Genomic DNA, 24,700 nt, shown 5'->3' with positions numbered 1-24,700 from the left:
GAAGGCGCCAACGCACGTGAGGTCAAAGCCCTGCAGTTTCACCCAACTCGGGTGGCACACATAGCTTGAGTTCAGCTCAGTTTAACAAAAGCTGTTTTGTATATGTCCGTTCGCCGATGAGGGCGGAGCAGGTGACACACGTGCCAACATGGCGGGCATATTCCCAGTGACAAATCTAACGTGCAAGCTGAGCTCCATCACACCTGCTCGCTGCTTAACTCATTTCTCCTCCAGCCGGCCGCCCTCCCATACATCTTCGTACTTCTCTGGCCTCCATCGCTCATTTTTTCGCCATGTTGCGCCCTCCCAAGCGTCTCCCCTCCCCGCTTTTCCATCCCTCCCGACTTGTCATCTATCTCCGACTTCTCCGCATGCATCCGCGCTCCCGTCCCGCCGTCTCCCTCGTATCTATCTCACTCTCAGTGGGGGAATCGTTTACAGGAGATGACCACGTGCACACATGCACGTGCACGCACACAGAAGTGTCTAAACTATTAAGTGCAACTGGTGGTGTTGCTTTGCGAGTGAAAATCTTAAGAGTGATGGGAGAAGGTGTGTGTGTGGGGGTCGGGGCGGGTCGGGGTTGGCTGGGGGAAGAGGGCAAGGCTGAGGTGCAGGAAACAAGAATGAAACACAGGAGCAAGCAAAGCCGGCGAAAAGCAATCCTGTTGGAGCTGATAGATTTCTGTGACAACAATGTTATCTCGCGACACACACACACACACACGCACACACAATCACGCAACAAGGAAAACACACACACAGGCAGGGAGGAGGACGGACTATAGGAGGAGGTACGGAGGTACATAAGAGCACACGCTCGAAACAAATCTGACCAACACAAAACACGCACATGCACAAACTCACTCCAACCAAAGCCCAAAGATACAAAACAACTGCATGCTAAAATCGGCATGAAAAACAGTCAGAAACTCACAAAAATGAACATACACATCCATGCTCACTTTTTTAACGCCAGCATGCGTCTTTGCATATAAGTCTGACATGATTAAATTTAACTGGTAAGACTTCACAACGTCTTACACAGACGCAAGTAAGATCAGACTTGTTTGCTTCTTCATAAGTTTCGCAGGCGCCATTGATGCTAATCAGTGCAAAGCACTTTGTGTTGCGTCTTCCTGCGCAAATTAACTATGATTGATCAACTCTTCTTTTGGTAATTGGCTATTGTTCTGATATTGACATTGTTCTTATGTTGATCTTACAAGGGCCGGTTTCTTTAGCACTTAACACTTTACTATAGGGGTGTCCAAACTATGGCCCGCGAGCCGCAGTTGGCCCGCGGTCCAGTTTTTATTGGCCCGCAGCAAATTTTGAAAACATAATTGAATATGGCCCGCACATGAAGCTTGAGCTCAACTCTGTTGCACTTCTCAGTTTCAACACTAGATGGAGCCCGCCACACAAATGAAATCAAGTGAAGAAAAACTTTTACCGCGAGTATTGTCCGCGCATTTACTCCCGGGAGCCGTGTCAGAAAGCTCGGTGCACACTCACAAGTGTGTGTGCGTACTCAGTAGTAAGTAGTAATTTCATCTATCAGTGCCGAATTTTGAGTGTCGGCCGTGACGTCAATATTCTCGTAATTCGCGCGCTGAGTTTTCAGATACAGTTTTACGCTAATGCTACCCACAAACCTTCCCCTGGAATCCATCCATCCATTTTCTGAACCGCTTAGTCCCCACGGGGGTCGCGGGTGTGCTGGAGCCTATCCCAGCTGTCATCGGGCAGTAGGCGGGGGACACCCTGAACCGGTTGCCAGCCAATCGCAGGGCACACAGAGACAAACAACCATTTGCACTCGCACTCGCACTCACACCAAGGGACAATTTGGAGTCTTCAATCGGCCTACCAAGCATGTTTTTGGGATGTGGGAGGAAACCGGAGTGCACGGAGAAAACCCGCGTGGGCCCGGGGAGAACATGCAAACTCCACACAGGGAGGGCCGGAGGTGGAATCGAACCCGCACCCTCCTAACTGTGAGGCGGACGTGCTACCCAGTGCTCCACCGACTCGCCTTCCCCTGGAATCCTTCCATTAAAATGAGTGGCCCGGAGAAAAGAAAGGTGCACTGAGTGCCGAATGTTAAAAAAGAGCTTTACTATGTTTCAAACATCTATTTGCAAGCTGGATGGATTGACTGACTGATCGATAATGCTTAAAAAGAAATAAAGAAATAATACAAGCAAGCGCAGAAGGCCATGGCAACTGGTGTGTGAAAAGATTGACATCATCACACATACACTTTTTTCTTTTTGCTCTCCTGAATAAATGTGCCCTTTGTCTGTGTGAAGCCGTCACAATTGGATTTGTTTTTTCACAGCTTCCGTGGCCTTTACATCACACAAACACGCACGCACGCACACACACACACGCACGCACGCACACACACAGTTTCCTTGTGTAAGACCAATTCATTTTACCACAAGTGGCGCCCGATTGGATCTGCTCTGAGTTCCATTACAGCTCACCTTGACCGACCTTAAGGTGCCCCAAAGCACCCCTGACATGCACACACGCAGATATGTGTGTGTGTGAGTGTGTGTATATATATATATATATATATATATATATATATATATATATATATATATATATATATATATATAGTCACGATACGATATCATATCGATACAAAGAACTACGATATTTGCCGATATCTTAAAGCCTGCTGCGATTCATTCACGATATATCACGATATAGTGCTCAACGATCGATATTTTTTTTTTTAAATAAGAAATATAGAACAATATCCTGATTTATAACAATTCATACGCAAAATCAACAAGGTACTGCAAACTCTTTATTTAGGAAATCACAAGAGTATTGTAGTATACAAAGTGCTTATTTTAACACTGAACTTTGATGTCGTGTTTTTTCTTTAAATGTGCGGCAAGACACTAGCCATAGCACCAGCCCAGGAGCCGCATACTAGTTGTCGACTCCCCTTTCACGTGCCTGCTCTGCTCACAACACAACAAAGCCGCGCACTGCTCCCGAAAAGAGGAAGCAAGCAACAATGAACTGGATTTCAAAATAAAGTCGCGTCTAATGTCCGAGGTCAAACACGGCGATATAAATCGATGTTTACGTTTAGCATCGATGCCAACAAAACGTAGAGCATTATATCGATAAAATCGATGTGTATCAATGAATCGTTACACCCCTAATACATACATACACATATACCGTAATTTTCGGACTATAAGTCGCATCAGCCATAAAATGCCCAAAAAAGTGAAAAAAATCATATATAAGTCGCTCCGGAGTATAAGTCGCATTTTGGGGCGCAATTTACCGTTTTTTTCCATGTATAATGCGCAAAATTTAACTAAGTTATTGTCCTAAAATCTGGGGTGCGCATTATACATGGGTACAAAAAAAATATATATATTTTAAAAAAAATCCGGATATGTGCGGAGGCCGCCATTACAGATGCGCTTTCTTCTCTGCTGTTCACTTCAAACACGCTCCATACTAGGGGTGTAACGATACATCGATACACATCGATTAATCGATATAATGCTCTACGATTTATTGGCATCGATGCTAAACGTAAACATCGATTTATATCGCCGTGTTTGACCTCGGACATTAGACTCCATACGAACACAATGCTCTCGTATCAGACGCTTGCTCGATCACCTGCTCGTTTGCTGTCACAATGTACCCTACACAAATCCGAAACCTTTTTCGCTATCGAGTTTGCTAGCGCATGCGCAGTGATACTGACCGGCAGAATAACATCCGGTTGTTCCCAAAGATGATCTTTTTTCTGAAATAATTTTACGTTTACGGAGTCAAAATTTGGGTGCGTATTATACATGGGTACAGGCTTTTTTCCAGCATCAACATGCCATTTTTAGGGTGCGTATTATACATGGGGGCGCATTATACATGGAAAAAACGGTATTCGACAAAATCCAACACCGCTTGCACTTCAAAATATTCCACAGGCTCATATAACGCTATATAAATGATATATCAAATAACTATTATATAAGCAATAATGCTATCAAACCATCTGTGTCACTCCAAATCATTAAATCCATCGATTGTCCTTTGTCAACAATGGGTGCGCGCAGCTGACGGCGCTTGCACTTCAAAATATTCCACAGGCCCATATAACGATATATAAATTAAATATAAAATAACTATTATATAAGCAATAGTATTATCAAACCATCTGTGCACTCTAAATCATTAAATCCATCGATCAAATTCCTCGTCTTTTGTCAACAACGCCGCGCGTGCGCCCTGACGTCAGCCTCGTCGTTATTCCACAGATCTAGTATATAACTATATTGTAGCGTTAACAAAGTTCAAGGAAAGACGTGGGTTTGGTAAACGGCTCTTTATTTAACAAAACAAACTTCCGGGCATGTGGCGGCGTGGACTTCCAGCCACGGAAGTGGAAGAGAGCTCCATAGAATAGGACCGGGCGTGGGTAAAAGCCATGACCGACCCCCATCCACCGTCCCCGGACAGTCACCCGGCCGAGCGCCGGCCCCAGACTTCCATCCACGGAGGTGAAAGAGAGCTCCATAGAATAGGACCGGGCGTACGTAAAAGCCATAATAGTTTTTCAAACCTTCTGTGTCACTCCAAATCCTTAAAACTCTTCGTCCGCCGTGTCACTTAGAAACAAAGCCACAAATGATGCCGGTAGTACGTGGGGTCCTTCGTCATCTTCGTCATCCCGTGATCAATCTTTGTCCTTTATGTAAACAACCGCCGCGCCACGCTGCGTCGCGCTGCTGACATGACTTGAAATTCAAATTACAGTAATCCCTTGCTACATCGCGGTTCGTTTATCGCGGTTTCACTTTTTTGTTTTGGGGAAATCTTTTTTAAAAAACCCACATAAGTTGCTCCTTATTATAAGTCGCCCCCCCACCCAAACTATGAAAAAAACGCGGTTTATAGTCCGAAAATTACGGTATATACATGCATACGTACAGACACATATACGTATATACGTACATACATACTGTAGTATATTCATAGTCACACATAATCTCACTAGAGGCTCACTATGAAAAGAAGCGCACATAGGCAGACTACCATACAATTTACTGCAAGCAAGGTTTACCCCATCCATGTCACATGCATGCATGTGCATGAAATTCCCCCCCTCATCTCGCACACACAAACAAACGTACCCCAGAACATTCTGACACGTCAGGTTATGGTCAATTCAAGCAAAGATGTATACGCACAAGGTCAGACAACGTGTCAGCTTCGAGTCAACCGCAGATGCACGAAGAGAGTGTGGCCTATTTGAGACAGGTTAGGTCATAGTGACATCAGACACACGCAGCACACACGCACAAACAAAGCGAGACAAAGAGAGTGTTATTGATTGCGTGTAAGCTTATCTGGATGGGATCATCGGTATTGATGGTCAGAGAGGGTCGGGCCGATCGATATGATCTGCTGCTGCGCTGTCATTAGAAGTGCTGACGCCACACCAAGCAAACACACACAGCACACACAGGGCGCTGGTGGCTTGCGTGCACGCGCGTGTGCATGCGCATGTTTAACGCAGGGTAAGATAACCGCCATGACCTTTGGTGGCCGCAGACACCACTTGGTTATCTTTGACGTCGTTCGTGTACATTTCCTTTGACACAACACAAGTCACAATTTCACTAATAGACACACACACACATGCAACACTCTCATTCATTCATCTGTTTAGTCACAAACAAAAATCATCATCGGCGGTCACTTGTAATCGAGTATGACGGTCCTCATTCTTGGTCTTTGTGGGTCTTCAGGTGGTTGAAGAGGCCGATCCTGGACCCGATAACTCTGGTGCAGTGTGGACAGAGGAATGTAATGGTGGTGGGTTTGGGTTGGGCCTGCTTGGTGGGGGCTCTCTCCTTTCTGCGTCTGCGTTTGTCTTGAGCGGCATGGTGGAGGTCAACGTTATATTGCGCAGCGCCGTCACGGACAAGAATTCTCCACGTCGTCGTCTGCGGCCTTGTCTTCCCAAGTTTTAAGGTACATGTGACAATTCTTCAGATTTGCTTTTATGTTGTCCTTGAACCTCTTCTTCTGACCTCCCGGGGCCCGCTTTCCTTCAGCGAGCTGGGAATAAAGAACTTGTTTTGGGAGGCGAGAGTCAGGCATGCGGATTACATGGCCAATCCATCTCAGTTGGTTTTGGGCAATGGTGGCAGTGATGGTAGGCAAGCCAGCCTCCTCCAGGACGCTGGTGTTGGTGCGTCGGTCCTTCCAGCTGATCCTGAGGATTTTCCGGAGGCATCTCTGATGGTAGGTCTCCAGTGCCCTTAAGTGCCTGTTGTATGTGGTCCAGGCTTCTGACCCATACAGAAGGGTGGGGAGGACCACAGCTTTGTAGACCAGGATTTTGGTCTTTGCTTGGAGGTCACGATTCTCGAAGACTCGCTTCCGTAGCCTTGAGAAAGCCCCACTGGCACAGCTGAGGCGATGGTCAATTTCATCATCAATGGTGGCTTTAGATGACAGGAGGCTGCCAAGATAGGGGAAGTGGTCAACCTTTTCCAGTCGGATGTTATCAATAGAGATGTTTGGGGGGCGGACAAGCAAACTGCAGTTTGGTAGTGGTTGGTGGAGGATTCGGGTCTTTTTTATATTAATGGCCAGACCAAGCTGTTTGTATGCCTTCGCGAAGGCAGACAGAATACTCTGTAGGTCTACTTCTGACAGGGCCACAAGGGCATTGTCGTCCGCATACTGCAGCTCCATGATGGATATGGTGGTGGTTTGACCTTCAGCCCTGAGTCGGTTGATGTTGAGGAGTTGACCGTCAGTTCTGTACATGATTTTGACTCCGTGGGGCAGATGCTTGCTTGTATGGCGGAGGATAGCAGCAATAAAGATGGAAAATAGTGTTGGAGCGATGACGCATCCCTGTTTGACACCTGTGTCAACCCTGAAGGGTTCCGTCTCGTCTCCACTGCCGCTGAGCACTGTGGCTGACATGTTGTCACGCAGTAGTCTCAGTACTCGGATGTATTTGTCTGGGCAGCCAATCTTGGATAGAACCAGCCAAAGGGCCTGACGGTTAACTGAATCGAAGGCTTTGGTGAGGTCTATGAAGGCCATGTATAGTGGTTGATTTTGTTCCCGGCATTTTTCTTGCAGTTGTCGAGCAATGAAAACCATGTCTGTGGTGCCTCTGCTTGGGCGAAATCCACTCTGAGACTCAGGAAGGATGATTTCTGACAGGGGGGTGAGTCTGTTGGCCAGAACCCGAGCGAGGGCTTTTCCTATGGTGGAGAGGAGAGAAATGCCACGGTAATTCCCGCAGTCTGCCTTGTCTCCTTTCTTGAATACGGAGACGATTAAGGCATCTCTGAGCTGCGCAGGGATTTCCTCTTCTTCTCAGATCTTAAGAAGCAGTGCATGGATGTGCCTGAGAAGGTCGGGTCCGCCTTTCTTCAAGACCTCTGCTGGAATTCCATCGGGCCCAGCAGCCTTGTTGTTCCTCATCTTCCCAATGGCATCCTGCAGCTCGTTCAGGCTGGGTGGCTCTCCCATGCTTTCAGCTGTGGGCTGTTGTGGTAGTTGATCAAGAGCCTCCATCTCAGGTATAGTGTCCCTGTTTAAGAGGTCCTCATAGTGTTCTTTCCACCTGTTTGCAATTGCCTCCTTGTCCTTCAGCAGCAGGCCATCCTTTGAGCGAAGGGGGGTTAGGCAGCGGTGGCTGGGACCATACACCGCTCTTGTGGCATCAAAGAAGCCTCTCGTGTCTCCAGAGTCAGCAAGCTGCTCGATCTCCAGAGCCTTCTTTGTCCACCATTGGTTCTTCAGTTTCCTAACCTGTGTTTGGACGGCTGCCTTCGCTTTGGCATGAGCTACTCTTTTCACCTTGCAGTGGGTCATTTTGCCAGGTGATGAAAGCTTGCCGCTTGTTGTTAATTAGCTGCTGGATCTCAGTGTCATTCTCATCAAACCAGTCTTGATGCGTCCGGTTTTTGTGCCCGAGGTTTTTTTTTGCAGGTGTTCATTATGGTAGTCAAAAGTGTGCTCCAGTGTGTTTCAGTATCCTCTGGGTAGTGGTTGGGCAGCGCTGCACTAAGAGCCTCCTGCAGCTGCTGTTGGTAGGCGGTGTCATTCAACAGCTCGATGTTTATTCTTGGCCGGCATTGTCTTTTTTGCATCCGTTTTTTCCGCATTAGGCGGATGGACATGATGGAGCGAATAAGGCGATGGTCGGTCCAGCAGTCGTCTGCACTGGTCATTGCTCTGTAGTTTAGGACATCGCGGCGGTCTTTAGAGCGGACAATGACATAGTCGATGAGATGCCACAGATTGGAGCGAGGATGCATCCAAGATGTTTTGAACTTTTTTGACGGAAAAGTGTGTTGGTGATGACCAGGTTGTGTTCTGAGGACTTGGTTAGTAGTAATGTGCCATTAGAGTTTGTGTTTCCAACCCCTTCTCGTCCCAGCGTACCCCTCCATAGGTGGTGGTTTCGTCCCACTCTGGCGTTGAAGTCTCCAAGCAGGATTAGCTTATCCTCCTTGGGGACTTCCGATAGGACTTTGTCTAGGTCAGCGTAGAAGGCCTCCTTATCTTCGTCCTGTGCATCAAGTGTTGGTGCATAGGTATTAGGCACTAATGACCGTGGCCATCTGATTGTTGGCAAGCATCAGGCGTATGGTCATTAGGCGCTCGTTAATGCCCATAGGGAGTTCATGGAGGTGGTTGATGAGGCGGTTCTTGATAGCAAAACCCACACCGTGGATTCTTGGCTCAGTTGCAAGTTTTCCTTTCCAAAAGAAAGTATATCCACTATTTCCTCCTTCAGCTGCCCTTCATCTGCTAGTCGGGTCTCGGAGAGTGCTGCGATGTCGATCTGGAACTTCCTTAGCTCTCTGGAGATGATGGCAGTTCGCCTTTCAGGTCGAACACTGGCTTGGTTGTCCGTTAGGGTCCGCACGTTCCAGGCTCCAATGTGTACATGTTTTTGTTTCTGACCGCGTGATGGTGATCCCTCTGGATGCGGTATTCCAGACAGGACATATGTAACTACTAACTCACCAACAAACTAGTAACTAACTAAAGATCAAGCAAATGTTTTCAGAACAAAGAGCTGAAGCAGAGCTACCAGAGCTCTTTTCCAGTTAGATTTTGACTTCAGTCTACCCCCCAAAAAATTCTAATTTATCCTGAGATGACAATACATTCTCTGAAAAATATTTTCCTTACGTTTATGTTTTTAATACATTTTGTCCTCTATTTCATTCCTTTGTTACAATATTTTAAGATTTTCTTCATAAAGCTTTCTTGAAAAAAAACTAACAAATTAATTTCAATGTTTGTCATAAATTTACCATTTAAATCCCCTAAAACCATTCCTAAAAAAAAGATTATAAACACTTTCTTTAAAACTGTTAACATTTTCACCATAGTTAAATATTGCAAAATTAGACTTCAATCTCGTTGTCTTTTTGTCAACTGTTTTTTCTCTAAAGGAAAATTAAATTTTCTTGCAATAGTTTTGTCCCAAAATATTTTAGAGCGAATCTAATTGTCATTCTACTTTTATCGCAGAAAAATGTTTCAAACCAAACATATGAATCCAAATTAACTGTCATGTTCTCATAATGATGTCATTCCGTTTTAGACGTGCGGAACAGGACGCGCTGTTTGTGACCACTTGTCGTTTCCTCATTTCATCCCAATTTGTCATCACTTTTCAGCGTGCGTAAATAAAAACAAAGTGCTCACTTCCACTGTTGTGGCTTGAATAAAACAATTTTCTCTCTTTCGGGAGGATTAAAAAAAAAAGTGCACATGCGGAGCACCGTGATTGCTTCTGTCTGATATTGACACAACCTTTCGGCTGATTGCTCGTGAAGCTGTCAAGTAGCCTCGAGAGGCTTGTTTTGAACTCAGGAAAAAACTGCACACGTGTCGGAATGGATGGTACGAGATGGCCTACCTAATCTTGTGACCGTCACCAGCTGTTGTCCGCTAACGTGTCACTTGTGCGTGTATCTGTGTGTGTGTGCACGTGTGTGTGTGTATCATTGACATTGAGTTGACATCTGTTTTGCTGCCCGTGGCCTTATTTACATGCGAGTGGGACGCGCGTCATACCCGTCATTTAAATTGAACACAAAACTAAATCAGACATTGGTACCGAATGTGGCTTGTGCACATACATCCACAATGTAAACCCGCCCTTTGAGGAGCCACGTATGTCTTTTTGCCGGGGGCGGGGGGTGTTTGGATGAGGAAGGGAGGGAGGACGGGATCTTGGCCCAAAGACAAGAGCCGCCAGGCCGGCCACGCTCGCCTCCAGTAGAGCGCGCATCCTTGGCCTTCTGTTTCACTTCCTCTTCAAGTCACTGAGCTCTCCACGTGGGTGCGTGCGTGCGTGTGAGCCATCCAGATGGAGATGGCTGAATAATGGCCGGATTGTTGTTGTTTTTAGGATGATTCCATGCTTGTTTTTACTGCTCACTAAAGGGAGACTGAACAGGGGAGCACGGTGACAAGAGGAGGGGGAGCTAAGCGCTAAGGCGAGCATGGATGCAATCAAAGGGGAGAAGAATGAGAAGCCGATTGAAGGAGAAGACGAGGCGATGAAGAAGAAAGGCGGCCTGCTGATTGCGCAGTATCAACGGGCACGAAATCAAATGAAATGACAACAAGAAAGGCAAAGAGGGAAAAGTCCCCAGGGGAGACGAATTAGAAGAAAAGGCAAAAGAACACAATAACAAGTCTTTCCTGGAGCGTCTTCGAAGTTTCAAGCAGGCAAACGTGTCCAGCAGATGACGCTGTGGTGAAAATAAATGACAATATTATTCCAAGTTTTTAATATTGACTTTGGTCATCATGACGGTGTTTGGAGAGCTCCAAAAACCATCATGATGACCAAAGTCAACATTGAAAACTACCGTGAAATACATACCCGCAAGTCTTAGAGACATGTTGTTTTTTTTATTTCGACGGTTTTTCTGAACCCATACTGTGCCCCTCCGTTACAAGTGCACAATTTTTAAGAAAATTGGCTTCCCCTCTGTTGGTCATTGTTTTTTTTTGTGTGTTTAAATATTGTGTCGTGGGACAACCTGAACCGACAACAAAAAAAGAGTAGCTCCTCCTATTACACCAAAATATATATATAAAAATATTATATATATATATATATATATATATATATATATATATATATATATATATATATATATATATATATATATATATATATATATATATATATATATATATATATGTGTGCGTGTGTGTATATATATATATATATATATACATATATACACGTATATACACACACACACACACACATAAATGTAAATGAAACCTGTAATGAGCATAACATGGCTCTAGTTGAATAAATGACCAATGAAGCGAACTTGTCTCATTTCCTGCAGTGCAACGCTTGGGAGAACCAATGAAATGAAACAATGACTTCAAGTAAAAAAAGAAAAACGAAGCAGCGAGGCAGCAGGCTAACAAACGTTAGTGTGGGTAAACTTGCGTCTCACTCTGCGTCTCGTCCATCTGCTTGCATTTCCGACGTCACCATCGCACCTGGCGACCATCCATCTCCCCTCTGCCCCCCTCCGCCCCCAGTACCGCCCACCTCATTGGCAGGGTTCACCCGAGTCGCGATGACGCCCCCTCAACGCTGCCAGCTCGCTACCCCACAGTTGCCATGGCGATGGGGGAGCTACATAAATATATACTTTAGCATGCAACACTCCACAACTCATTAAGAACATCTTAAGAGGGAAAATCATTCTCTGGATGGAGAGGGGGGGGGCTCTTTGTTTTTAAAGGGCCACGGCGGCTCTTGCAGTAGAGTTGGCATGGAGGATAAGTGTCATTTCCGATCCGGCAAATCCAGGAATAATTCCTTGTAAGCATACGTACATGTTGAACTGGCTGCTGTTGAGCGCGATATACTTACTCCAGAGTTTTTTTGGGGGGGGGGTTTGTTTTACAAGCAAGCGCATGACACAACAACAGTGAAAGCATTGAAAACGCTTTAAGCCTGATGCAAAACAACGGCCGCAAAAACTGACCAACTAAACGGGAACAACCCGGATGATGAAGTCTGCCAACTGGGGAAAAACTGCAGCACACTTCATTTTGCTTGGACAAGCAAAATACAGAGAGCAAACTACTCAAATGGATTCGGCGAAACCCGATTTTGCAACTTTAAACACGACATCAGCAAGGCGAGTTTTGGCTGCTGCTGCCATGGGGAACGAGAGGCCACCTTGGCAGCAGCTCGTTTCCTCATTCATGTTTTTGAAATGCCAGGAACAAATGAGCCAAATATTTGGATGGTTCTTTGGATCGAAAGGCTGACTTCTTAACCTGTATGTGACTCGGCGGTTTGCAGAGAAAAAAAGAGCTGTCGCTACAGCATTTACACCCCCAAGATCAAGACGACTTATAGCACTAATATAAAGCCTAAAGTCATTTTGAATTTGTCTGAGTGCAGCTAAAAAAGCTCTTGGGCAGCGTTGGCCTGGGCAGTTTTCCACTAAGACTGATAGCGCACAAACGAGCTGCCGTTACCGTGGAAACTTCCAAAAAGGCGACATCTGAAAGTGTAGACAGAGTAACGTGTTGACGTGTAAACACGCTTCGCACGCTTCCCTCTGAGGGTCAACGTGAGAAAACTCTTCATCTTCCGTGGGATGACATAAATAAGCCACATGGGTCAGCTGGGCACTCGCACTGTGTCACAGGAGGACACACGCACACACACACACACACACACACACGCACGCACGCATACCCACACGGAGCTGTGGGCAGCAGATGGCTCCTCAGTCATGGCTGATGTTTCACACATCCACAGAGTTCCTGCCACATGCGCGCTCGTCATGTCGCATGCAGTACACACGCACGCACGCACACACACACAAAACTATAACTAGGATTTTGCACACATCTATTGCAGTAACAACATATGTAGATTGTAGACAACAACACACAAACGACACACAATGACTGCAAGAACATGTATGGTAATAACGTACACTAATACCACTAATACCTATCACAGGTACACACACAAAGAATCTAACAGCAGATACCAACGACACATACGTAATCAAACACTCTTATGGCTGTTAAAAAAAATTTTCAAAGCCCATTTGGTATCAGAAAAAAAACATCGACAAGTGGAAAAATGAGGTAAAATCTGTTTTTTGTGTAAAAACCCTGAACAATACTGACACAGGATGCAGAGAAAGCGGCACTACAGTATTTGCCTTGACTGGAATGGACGTTGCCGCGGTAACGTGTCCGCCAGGCTGGCCGATGTTGGGAAAAGGTGTGAAAAATTCCAATGGCCACGCACAAGCTCCATTTGGATGCGTCTTTCCTGTGAAAAGTTTTGGCTCATGAGTCAGGTTGACGCTGCTGGCGCTTTTCAAAGCGAGAAAACTCATCAACACTTTGACAGTCATTAAGAATGAAACGACACCATTCGACAAGCAGCCATGCTTGCTAGCTTGGATGCTAATCCATCTAAATAGCAAAGCCAACCGGCTCAGGGAAGCAACCCTTTCAAGTGATAAACGTGTCTCGCACAATTGCTCACGCTGTGGGCGTTCTTTCCAAATTTGAATGATTCTAAATATGGCCAAGGATATATAAGAGAAGGCTTAGAAATGGTGTCATCTAAATGCGCTGAAACCACGCCCCACTCAACTGTCAATCAAATACCTCCACTATGACCCGCGAAAATTGAGGCGATTTCATCTAGCATCGCAACATTACGTACATATTTGAGCCACCATAATGCACCTGGCAGAAAAGCTCTTATGGCTAACAAAAAAAAAACCTAACAACCTCAAATTGGATTTAAAAAAAAAATCTAAATTCAATAACATGTGTGCACTCTTAGGGGACAGCTACATAAAAAGTCCCACTACAAAAGTCAGAGGTTTTTTTTTTTTTCTAAATGTCCCATAGCATTCCTTTTGCCTCCTCTCAGTGACGAGCGCAAACTCACGAGCAACACCGAGGTGCCCTCAGGCTGGCAGGTGACAATAGTGAAAAAAGGACAATTCTATGGTTTGCAATTATTACACATTATCAGCAATTACCTTCAAACATCCAAACAAATCCAAATTAGAAATCCAATCGTCCAACGTGACCTGACCAAATGTAGCTGATGCCTTACAGAAGGAAAGAAAGGACAGCAGCGTCCATTTGAGGTGAATGTTGCCATTTTGTTATGGCTGACCACGTGCTGTCGGTCACTGCGCTAATCCTCGACATATTAGCGGGAATGTGCACTCAAGGTCAAGATGCGTACTCTCTCTTGCTGTCTCATTTTGGGCTCTTTAAAATGTGCCGAACGCTCGTCAGGAAGGAGATCGGAACATCTCCGATCGGGGGACCTTTCTGGGCAAAGTCCATTTGAGGATTCCGATCGTGTCTGAAAGGGGCTGACTTTGGCTGCTGATGGAGGTCTGGAGAAATAATCCAAAGCCACATTTGAGAATTAATGCAGCGTTTCTCAACTTTGTTCACTTAACTTGCATCCCTTGGGCCCAGAAATGGTTCGGTCAAAGATAATTTAATCCTAATACTTATCATCATATTTTATCAGAACTATTAAGACCCAAACAACATTTATTTTTACAGGCATTGCGATATGTTGCAGAAAAAAATAACTGATTAATCAGCTGATTACATATATATATATATATATATATATATATATATATATATGTATACATATTGCATTTTAATGTGTATGTGAATGGATGGAGAAGAAAGACTTCTCTGTCTTTTACTTCCTGCCGGACGGAAGGAACACCGTTTATTCTTACATGAAAAAGTAAGACCATGTCGGGCATCTAAATAGAAAATCGCTTTCAGTGCGACAGAGGGGAATTGGCGGCAAACCCAGTGACCTGTCACGGCACAGTGGTTGGGAATCACCGAGCCAATGTATATGAAAGATGATCTCCTTTTTCTTTCTTTTGTGCTGCGCAAACACATCACATCTCAGCGGCTTACTTTGAGGCGTGTCGCTTTCACGCCGTTTCATCAGAAGGCTGCCCGCGCCGACCGAGATAAAATTAGTCGTCGTGCGCACGAGGATGCTCTTCCGTAGCGAGGCGGCCGTCGTGTGCGCTAGTTTGCCAATTAACTCTCTGAGTAAATATAGCGCACTATTCCGGGAAGAGGTGGCGGACGCCGTTTCAAAACACTCATTATTGTTTCACTTTCTTTGACAACTTGTTCGCATTATTACTTTAACGCATTTTGCTGGAGAACTCGTGTGACAGTGTTGTTGTTGTTTTGATAAAAAATAAAAACAATGATTAATGACAAAAAGTTAGATTTGAGCCAACCAGATTTGAATGTGGCCGGACTTCACGGGAGCTTCTGAGCAAGGCCACGCCGAAAGTTGTAACGTTGTCAAATTCGCAACAACGACCCCTGTTCGGCCGCTCATCAAAGACAGGTGCTCCGGGCCGAGCCAGGGCGGCCTGGCGACCGGGATTCCGAGCCACCGCCTGTGCCGCCGGTGAGCCAACGGAGCGCTTAGCTTAGCGTGGCCTCACCGCCCCCACGCCATCTGCCTCCCTGCGCCTCCAGTCAATTAAGCAAATGGAAGCAGCAATTAATTAACTGTGCAAACACTTTGATTAAAGAGCTGACAATCAAGTTGCTGGGAGGGGCATAGTGACGCTGATGTGGACCTAAAGACTCAGTGACTGTCACACGGGAATTCACGTCACCTAGCACAGCTTGGAGGTCCACTAAATGACTCGCAGTGAATTATTGACAAAGCGTTTGAAAAAGTGCAACTCATCTGGAAACAAGATTAAATCTTGTAAATCAAGGCAAAATATGCTTGTTGTGTCTGCCGACATCGTTCTTCTTCTGAGGCATTTCTTGTTAAGCGCATTTTGCTTGCTTCAAGCATTTTATCCTGTATTGCAACATCGGCAATTCTCATTTATTTGTGCGATAAAGGAACGACTTGCTCATATATAATGTTAAAGATTTTTAGCCTATTAGCATATTGGCCAAGCCCTTTTCTTTCTCACTGTCACAATATCCATTAAAAATGGAAACAATTAGACAATTGCGACAAGGCTAACAATAGTGAGCATTCTTTGTAGTTGGGTATGCCCGCTTTGCCTACTAGTGGTAACAGTGTTGGCTAACTAAAGCCGTTAAGGTTGTGTCGTGGCCTGGCAAGGAGAGCCGGCCATCGATGCACTTTGGGTTGTCTATCGATCACTCGCAAGGATATACCGGAGGCCCCTACTCACACCCAGTCGCCAGGGCCGGACTGGGAGATTTTTTCAGGCCAGGAGTCAGTTATGTAACCAGGCCACCCTGGCCTTGCCCACACGTGCATGTTCACACCCTCACTTAAATGCATGAGGACAAGCAAAACGTATTTGTGCGCACACACATGCACACAACCATTATTTGGGTTTTGTTGTGGGTGGTACTGGAAAAACAAATCAAAATCTCTAGAATGAGGGCGAGCAAAATAATCAAAAGGTCTCTCTGAGTCTGTCTGTGTCCTGAGTTGGCCTTTCCCTTGCACTGCTCCCTGGACTCGTCTTGCCAGTATACTCTGTATCTGCTGGGAGTGTCAGAACAACCAATAACACATTTAATCAATATCAAAAGAATGATATAGTTAAATATATGCTTTTCCCCCCCAAACGTTTCATGATAGTCATGGACTATTCAATCCCATGCATTGATAGATGACTGTCTGTTCTTTACCTGTCAGCTGCTCTGAGCTAGTACTGGGCCTACTGTCTGAAGCACCAAAACTGGCAATATATCCACCTTTGTATAGGAAACAGACATATTTTAGTATTAATTTAGCCAGGGCCAGTTACAAAGTTTAGAGGAATGTGCATGTAGAATAACAAATGACTCTTCAACTTACAAAATCAACTACAACTAAATCTAACAATAAATCAGCAGAGGGACAGACTTATTACATGGCAGCGGCATGCACACAACACATGCAAACTGGCATGCATACACGCGCGGGCACACACACAGTTTTTAATGGCACCGTGTGGGGGGCTGAATAAATCCGTAACTTTTCTGTATTTGGCCGCGCCCCCCTCCAGCGCCTTTGTTTTTTGTCTCTCTCCCTCTCTGCACCGCCTTTCCTCTTCTTTTTAACACATTCGAAGTCCATTATCCTCGCTCGCTACACAGCAGCCGGCACCTGACATACGTAACACACCCCTTCCTCCACACACGCTCTCAGGTGTGTGATTGATATGGACTGTGTGGGCGGGTGTTAATTGATATAAACCAGTCGTCTTTCCCTCCTCACATGGTCTGAGTGGCCTGGCCTGTCTCTCTGATAGGCGCGCCGCCGCACCGGCAGTCTTACAAAAATACAAAAACAAAAATAAACAGAGAGAAGCAGGCCAGCAGGCCAATCCTAGTCCGGCACTTGGGGAATACTCCCGGTTCTCCCTATGGTCAGTCCGGGTGTGCCAGTCGCTCACACCCACACTAAGCCGCCAACCCGACTCCAGCACCCGATGATATTCATTAAGCAATGTTCAAGACTTGAACACAACAGTGGTTGCAACTCAGAAAGATTGATTCTGTTTTTTTACTGTACAGTGCTCTTTGTTTTTTATTTTGCACTTGAAACTCTAAGTGAATATTTCACAAGTGATATCTTCCGGCCTTCCAATCTTACTCAAGCTATAAGGATTGAAGGAGTGAATACTAAAGTGTATTGAATATTAGATCGTACTGGGCTGGTCGGCCCAGCGTCGGTGGAGTACAGGTGGCCCGACCCGGCGGGCCACTTGTCGTCAAACGGGTTTGAAAAAGGTGCCTTACCGTTTTGTTGCTTTGGTGTCCGCCAGCTCCAATTGGTCCTCGGAACACCCCTTTGATGCTCCTGAGCTGTCCGTCACGCAGGTGGGTGGAGCTGATCACGATGTAGTAGCACGCCATCGGAAGCTCCTGGCAGACTTTGCCAGACTTGCGCTGGGAGCGAAAGGCGTCCTTGTTGCTCCTACTTGAGGGCAACCAAACACACACAAAAAGAGAGTTTATTCCCTCTTGCTGCCGCTTCTGCTGATGAATTGTCTTTCTCCTGCTAGTTTCTCTTCCGATATTTCACTGGTCTCATGTCCTAAATGCGTCTCTTCTTGCCGCTGGCTGCGCGCCGCATCTTTCTTTGGTAGGTTTCTTCCAAATGTTGCCCCCAACTCGCCCCGTTTGTCTGCTCCAATCTCGGCTCCCACTCCTCCTCCTTCTGCACTTTTGCTGCTGTGTCCCGTCAGCGTGGGCTCGGAGACAAAGTAGAAGCGGCGGGCGGCAGCACTGCCAGCGCGCCGATGCGTTCTACGGGGCAGTGCGAGACGCTGCGGTGGCACGAGTGGAGCGGCCGAGCTGAGCTTTGGCTGAGCGGCCGGCAGAGTGCTTTGCTCCTCACTTACCCGCCGTTACCATCTGCCCTTTTAACGCATGGAGTGCTGACGCTTGCTCTCGCTCTCTCTCACTCGCCCCCCCCCCCCCCCCCCCTTAATCATCTCCGGCTCCGGTTCTCCCTCCTCCTCCTCCTCTTCATCCAAAGGAGACAAGCTCCACCTACCGGCGAGCAGGGAAGCGGCGTGGAGAAGTTCTCTCATTCTACCCCCATTGAGAATTAAGGTCCATGGTAAAGGGGAATGTACTTTCGGCAGTTTGCAAACACATTTGATTAAGGCTGCGTTAGACACATATAATTATATCAATATAATTTCTAGTAGTAGTGTGGTCCCTTAATAAGTGGAAAGGAATGTGCAGACTACATGAATTTGTTTTCTACAAAGTAATGTGGAACAGGAGGTCCAGACAGGGAGGACATCTCAAGGCCGGTGAGGAACGCAAATAACAACTCGTCTTTGTGGTCCAGACACCTGTGCTGAGCAGGGGAAAACCCAAACGAGGAGGAGATGACCATCGACCAATCACCACACAATATTTTGCATGCTTGAATATTCATATTGTGTTTCTTTAAAACTGGGCAACCCAGAAGAATATGTTGTCTTTGATGGTCACGAAGGCACACGAGCTTTTTGGTGTTAAGGACCCGAGACCCAGGTGCCTGTATTAGCTTGCTTTGTCAGGATTAAACAATTGGTAAATTCGGCCTAATTGGTTTACTGGTCTTCTCTTTGACAAAACGAACGCAAAATTGTTAGGTGCGGCAGTGTGTGGATTTGGACATAACAACTCTTGTGTTAAGTGTTGATCGTAATTTGGAGTCAGATCAATAACTAAAATCCGTAGCCTCACAATGGACGGCTCATTGTCATGCTCACTGGGACAGCTTTTAGTACACTCATTGGTAGTCAGGCAAAATGCACTCGCTGACATTTGCGTGCCGCTATAGTTTTGCCTACAGATATGAGTTTTTTAGAGACCAGACTTTTTTTTTTCTTTGACTTGCAAACACAAATTGAAGATACGAGTACTGTAAGGCGACAGTGAACTTAAGCAAGCAGAGAATGGAAAATACGTCAGAAAAGAGATTTTCACATTGTGTATTTAAACAAGAAAATAACATTGCCTCTGCTAGCTTAATGCTATAATACACAATGGAAAACATAATTGACAGGCTAACCAAACCAGCACCGATGTCCCTTTAAACCTCAAAGTGCAGCAACGATAATATAACACTCACAGGCATATATTCTTCATCCTCTACAAAGAAGGCCAAGCAGGAATAGTGAAAAAATGCGACAATGGCTTGCTCCATCTGACACCCGCAAGGCTTGAGCCGTAACAGTTTTTTTTTTCTTTTTACTGGAAGCCACGAGGCATCCTCCGATGGTTTATGATAAGGAACATTCTGTAGGAGATGAGTGTGTATCCCGCCGGGTTTGCCCGCCAGATCTGTTGGGATACAATAAGATGCACAATGTGCAGCTTGCTTTGGGTGTCACCGATTACAATTCCTCACGTCCAAAATTGCATGACTCAAAAAATTATTCAGCGGGATTATCCCGTGGTGCATTCCTCCCTGCCCTGCTCATTAACATAAAGAAAAGGGGAGCACAGACAGTTGTGCTTGATGTTTGTTTTCACAAAAAGCTCGTTTGCTCCACATTTTAACCAGCCAACGTGTTGATACATAATTGGTTCAAATGTTTTGGGTGTCACCAGGTTAACACCCAAAAGCTGAAGATGGTCCTAATAAAAGCAGTTGGAAGCAGATGGGCAGCAACTCCTTCCCAAACACGAAACCGCACGGACTCTGGCGGTCTGCTTCGCGCTTGGTTTTGCTAAAGTGTATTGTGGGAAATGATTGGCGGCAGGAGACCATTTGCTTCCTCTCCGTGACCGCCGACGCAACCACTTTGTAGCCGCAGCTGAGAGTTGAAAGCCGCGCAATCCTTCTAAACCTAACGGGAACTTTCTGAAAGCAACCAATAGAAGCGCAAATTGCTCTTTGGATGCCGGCTCTCACTGACCTTTTGACAAGACAGCATTTATACGCACTCAGTGGCCACAACATTAGGAACACGAGGCGTCCATTTCCTATGGCGCTGAGCGCTGTTAGGCTGATGACCCAGGTGGAGCCTATCCCGCCTGATGGAACCGGAGGACGAGAGTACACGCCTGACCATCCGGCCAATTACGATTCTGAAATATCTGATAAGTGAACTTGAAAAACTACGTGACATAAGTTTCATTGGCAAGTGCCACTTGACTCACGCAAATAGAAGCAGATGCTTGGCTCGCCGTCTCCATTGTGCTAAGCAGAAGGCGTTTTCCATCTCCTCAACTTCTCAAGGTCATCTCCATCTCACCGAGTGTGCCCGATGCTACGATGAGGACTCCCAATGGCAAAAACAAAGCACATTAAAAGCACGTCAAGGTTTCAATTCAAGATGACTACAAGCATCTTTCACTTCTCTGCCTTTTTTCCAGCTCGATTGCACTCAAGGGCCAAATTGAAGAATGAAGCAATAATAATCAAAACATTTTAATGGGAAAGTGATGTCGTCTCACTAACTGAATTTGAATATTTGTTTGTATAGAGAATTGTTTATTTTTATATGCAACAAATCTGGGGGGGGTTGCAACATTTGCGCAGGGAGTATGGCCGTGGCAGGAGTGTCGGGACCAGAAAGCCCCCCCCCCCCCCCCCCCCGGAGAATCTCTTTCTTTCTCTGGTGCACTGAGCAAATATTGCTGCAGAGCGTTGAGCAAAATAAAGGCCACTCTAAGCGGCTTATCTGATGAATTCCCCTCCCATGATCCACTGCTGTAATAATAAGCTTAAAAACCTCCCTTAAGCGCCGCTGGATTCATTTAACAAATGCAAATGTCGCCTGTTTAAGTCCTTGCTGGGGTCGCTATTTATTTACTCTTTGATTCATATAAAGGCGCACATTATGTGAGCAGTGAACATATGTTTGCAGATACGCACTTTGCCAGCGTTGTGCGCATTAAACGAAAGCCTGCTTTATTTAATAATACATCACACGCACACTGGGAGCAATAAGAGAACTCACGACGGCGGAGTAGCAAGCCTGAAGAGAAAAAAATGAAAATGTTGTATCCCCGCGAGAGGATGGGATGTTTTGCTGCTTTGTGATAATAAGTGTGTGAACTCTGACACGCTCTGCTGGACCATGAGATGGTCCAACACGTGGGATGGATAAGACTTAAGTGTTTGCACTGGAAGATCCTCTGGCATTTTGCCGCAATACAACACGGGAAAAAAAGGAAACATTCACATACTGCACTTAGGAAGCATAGTAAGGCCGGTCTTAATGATTCCTGAGTTATTTCTTAGACAAGTATGTAGACCGCGCCGGACTATAAATTGCAGGTGTTTTAATGTTTAATTACCATTTGTAAGAGACCGTATTTTATGGAGTATAAGTCACAGTTTTTTTCAGTTTAGCCAGGGTTGCGACTTATACTCAGGAGTGAGTTACATGTGACATTGTTAACACATTATTACTTGATCATTAACACATTACTTACTTACGAGTAGTAGATTCACTTCACATGTTATTTTCAGACTAAACTGCATGAGAGCGCTCTAGGCCTGTGGAATAATTGGAACTGCAACTGACGATGAGTCTGAATCCGTCCACTAACTTCCGGAATCAGCGGAGTTGTTTACAAGTGACACAGAGGATGAAGATTTCAATGGATTTAATCATTCGGAGTGACACGGATGGTTCCATAAACTTGTCATTTATGTTATAGTTATTTGATATATCGTTTAGATGGAGTTATACAGGCCTGTAGAATAATTGGAACTGCAACTGACGATGAGTCTGATGTCAGTGCCGCATGTACTTCTGGAGCCAGCAGCGGTATTGTTTCCACAGAGAAGATTTCGATGGATTTAATAATTTGGAGTGACATGGATGGTTTGATAAACTTGTTATTAATGTTATAATTATTTGAATAACTGTTAATATGTTACGTCAGGACTATTCTTAGTTAGTGTAACATTACAGCATACTGTATCGTTTAGCCCAGGGGTGGGCAAACTACGGCCCGCGGGCCACATCCGGCCCACGGGACCGTTTAATCCGGCCCGCCAACCCTGAACAAATTGTATTATTAAACTTTTTTTTTTTTGGTCATTTTGCCTGCAATGACTGCGTTTTCCCAGTAGATGGCGAAGCGCTCGCCTGCGCATTTACTACCGGAAGCCGTGTCAGAAAGCTCGGTGCACACTCACAAGTGCGTGTACGTACTCAGTAGTACGGACTTGGCGCACTCTCGCTCTATTCGTATCAGTCCCGAATTTAGAGCGTGGGCTTTGACGACAGCATTCTTATAATTCGCGCGCTGAGCTTTCAGATGCAGTTTTGCGCTAAAGCCACCCACAAACCTTCCCCTGGAATCCTTCCATTAAAATGAGTGGCCCGAAAAAAAGAAGTGAGTGCCGAATGTTAAAAAAGAGTGGACAATTTGGCTCGACGTACGCGACGTGACGTTCAGCCACATCAACATCAACCCGTCACAGATCAAGGTAAACGGACCAACACCTCGGATCTCGCCTAAGAATATGCACAACAAATTTTACTCCAGACTATGACGCACTAGCAAAAAAGGGAGACCAACAACACTGTTCCCACTGAAAATGAACGGGAGGCTCTCAAGTTTATTGTAAAAAAATGCATTTTGAATATGATTTGTACACATAGCAGGGATTGAAACTAGCGACCATTCTCATTTTCAAACAATGCAGGATGCTCAAGGACATTGATGCACCACCTATTTGCGACTAATCTTAACCTGTAAAGTTCTTAAGGCTTACTTTAAGGAGGTGTTTCCCGTTTCCTCACCTCTGTTACCAGGTGTTTGCGAGTTAAAACTCTGCTCTGATTTTCAGATACCCCTCAACGTGTTGCTGTTTTGATTACTTCATTTGGATGTATGCTTTCACCGATTCTTCAAGATGATATATTTGGTCAGAATGTTTGCCGTTTGATGTGATCTCATAAGATAAACATCTTTCATTAATCTGACCTGCAGGCACTGAAGTGATGGAGATTGTTATTCATAATAACAGTGTCGTATTTTATGAGAATCACAGATAGCAGTTTTTTAGTGAATTATTACTTTTTTAATGCTGTTAATAAATGCATTTGTTTTCAAAAAAATTGTTTGGAATATCCATGCTTTACTACCTACTAAAGGCCAAGATCTTTTATGCAATGACCTTTACAGGTCGCTTATATGACTTCACACAACGCCTACGTCCATCTGCTCCTTGTCCGGCCCTCCGGTCCAAATTTAGAACCCAGTTCGGCCCGCGAGTCAAAAAGTTTGCCCACCCCTGGTTTAGCCTGTTGTTGCCTATTCATGTCCATTCTTAGTGTTGTATTTTGTCAAATAAAGTTCCCCCAAAAATGCGACTTGTACTCCAGTGCGACTTGTATGTTTCTTTTCTTCTTTATTATGCATTTTATGGGTGGTGCGACTTTTACTCATAGTCCGGAAAACACGGTAATAATAAATAAAATTGGAGCACATACAGGTGTAAAGTTGGCAATGCGATACGAGCTACACGTATAGCTCCGGAGATCACATGACCGGGTGATAAATAAATACTGAAAAGGGCAATGCAACAAGATGTCATCAACAATAGCCCACTGCATTCTAGTGGCCGGAGGAAACCTCTACAGTAGCTTCAGCAGCTCTATTTCCTTCATTAAGAGCCAAATTTCTCCCTTTGTTGAGAGCCAATCTCTCTCTTTAAAGGACACATATCATGGAAAATCGACTTTTTTCCCTTTAAAATCATTTTATTGTGTACTTGGAGTCTCCAAGATTGTAGAAAAGTGTAATCTATCTCTCCAGGTGCTGCAGAGATAATTTTATGATCTGCTTGGGGGGCTATTTTTTACACCGTTCAGATTTCTCCGTTTTCTATTACCGTTTTTTTCCATGTATAATGCGCAAAATTTAACTAATTTATTGTCCTAAAATCTGTGGTGCACATTATACATGGGTACAAAAAATATATATATATATATATATATATTTTTAAATCCGTATATGATACAAAGAGTGCCATTACAGATTAAAGTTAAAGATTAAAGTCCCAATGATCGTCACACACACACCTGGGTGTGGTGAAATTTGTCCTCTGCATTTAACCCATCCCCGTGTGATTTTAATCCATCCCCTGGGGGAGAGGGGA

General features: G+C 45.1%; 1 protein-coding gene across 1 annotated transcript in view; it reads right to left on the bottom strand.

The window, feature by feature from the left end:
• The window catches only part of LOC133157994 (uncharacterized), a 45,598-nt gene that overhangs the window by 18,804 nt on the left and 2,094 nt on the right, over positions 1-24,700 (bottom strand). Inside the window, exons 2-3 of the mRNA XM_061284727.1 lie at positions 20,737-20,858; positions 17,869-18,049 (exon numbers count right to left, since the gene is read on the bottom strand). Coding sequence (XP_061140711.1) covers positions 17,869-18,049; positions 20,737-20,798 — 243 coding nt within the window. The 5' untranslated portion in view covers positions 20,799-20,858. The remainder of the gene's footprint in view (positions 1-17,868; positions 18,050-20,736; positions 20,859-24,700) is intronic.

Source organism: Syngnathus typhle, linkage group LG8 (genome assembly GCF_033458585.1).
Source record: "Syngnathus typhle isolate RoL2023-S1 ecotype Sweden linkage group LG8, RoL_Styp_1.0, whole genome shotgun sequence".
Classification (NCBI taxonomy): Eukaryota; Metazoa; Chordata; class Actinopteri; order Syngnathiformes; family Syngnathidae; genus Syngnathus; species Syngnathus typhle.
Note: the sequence above shows the minus strand (reverse complement) of the source record. Positions and strands in the feature narration are given on the sequence as shown.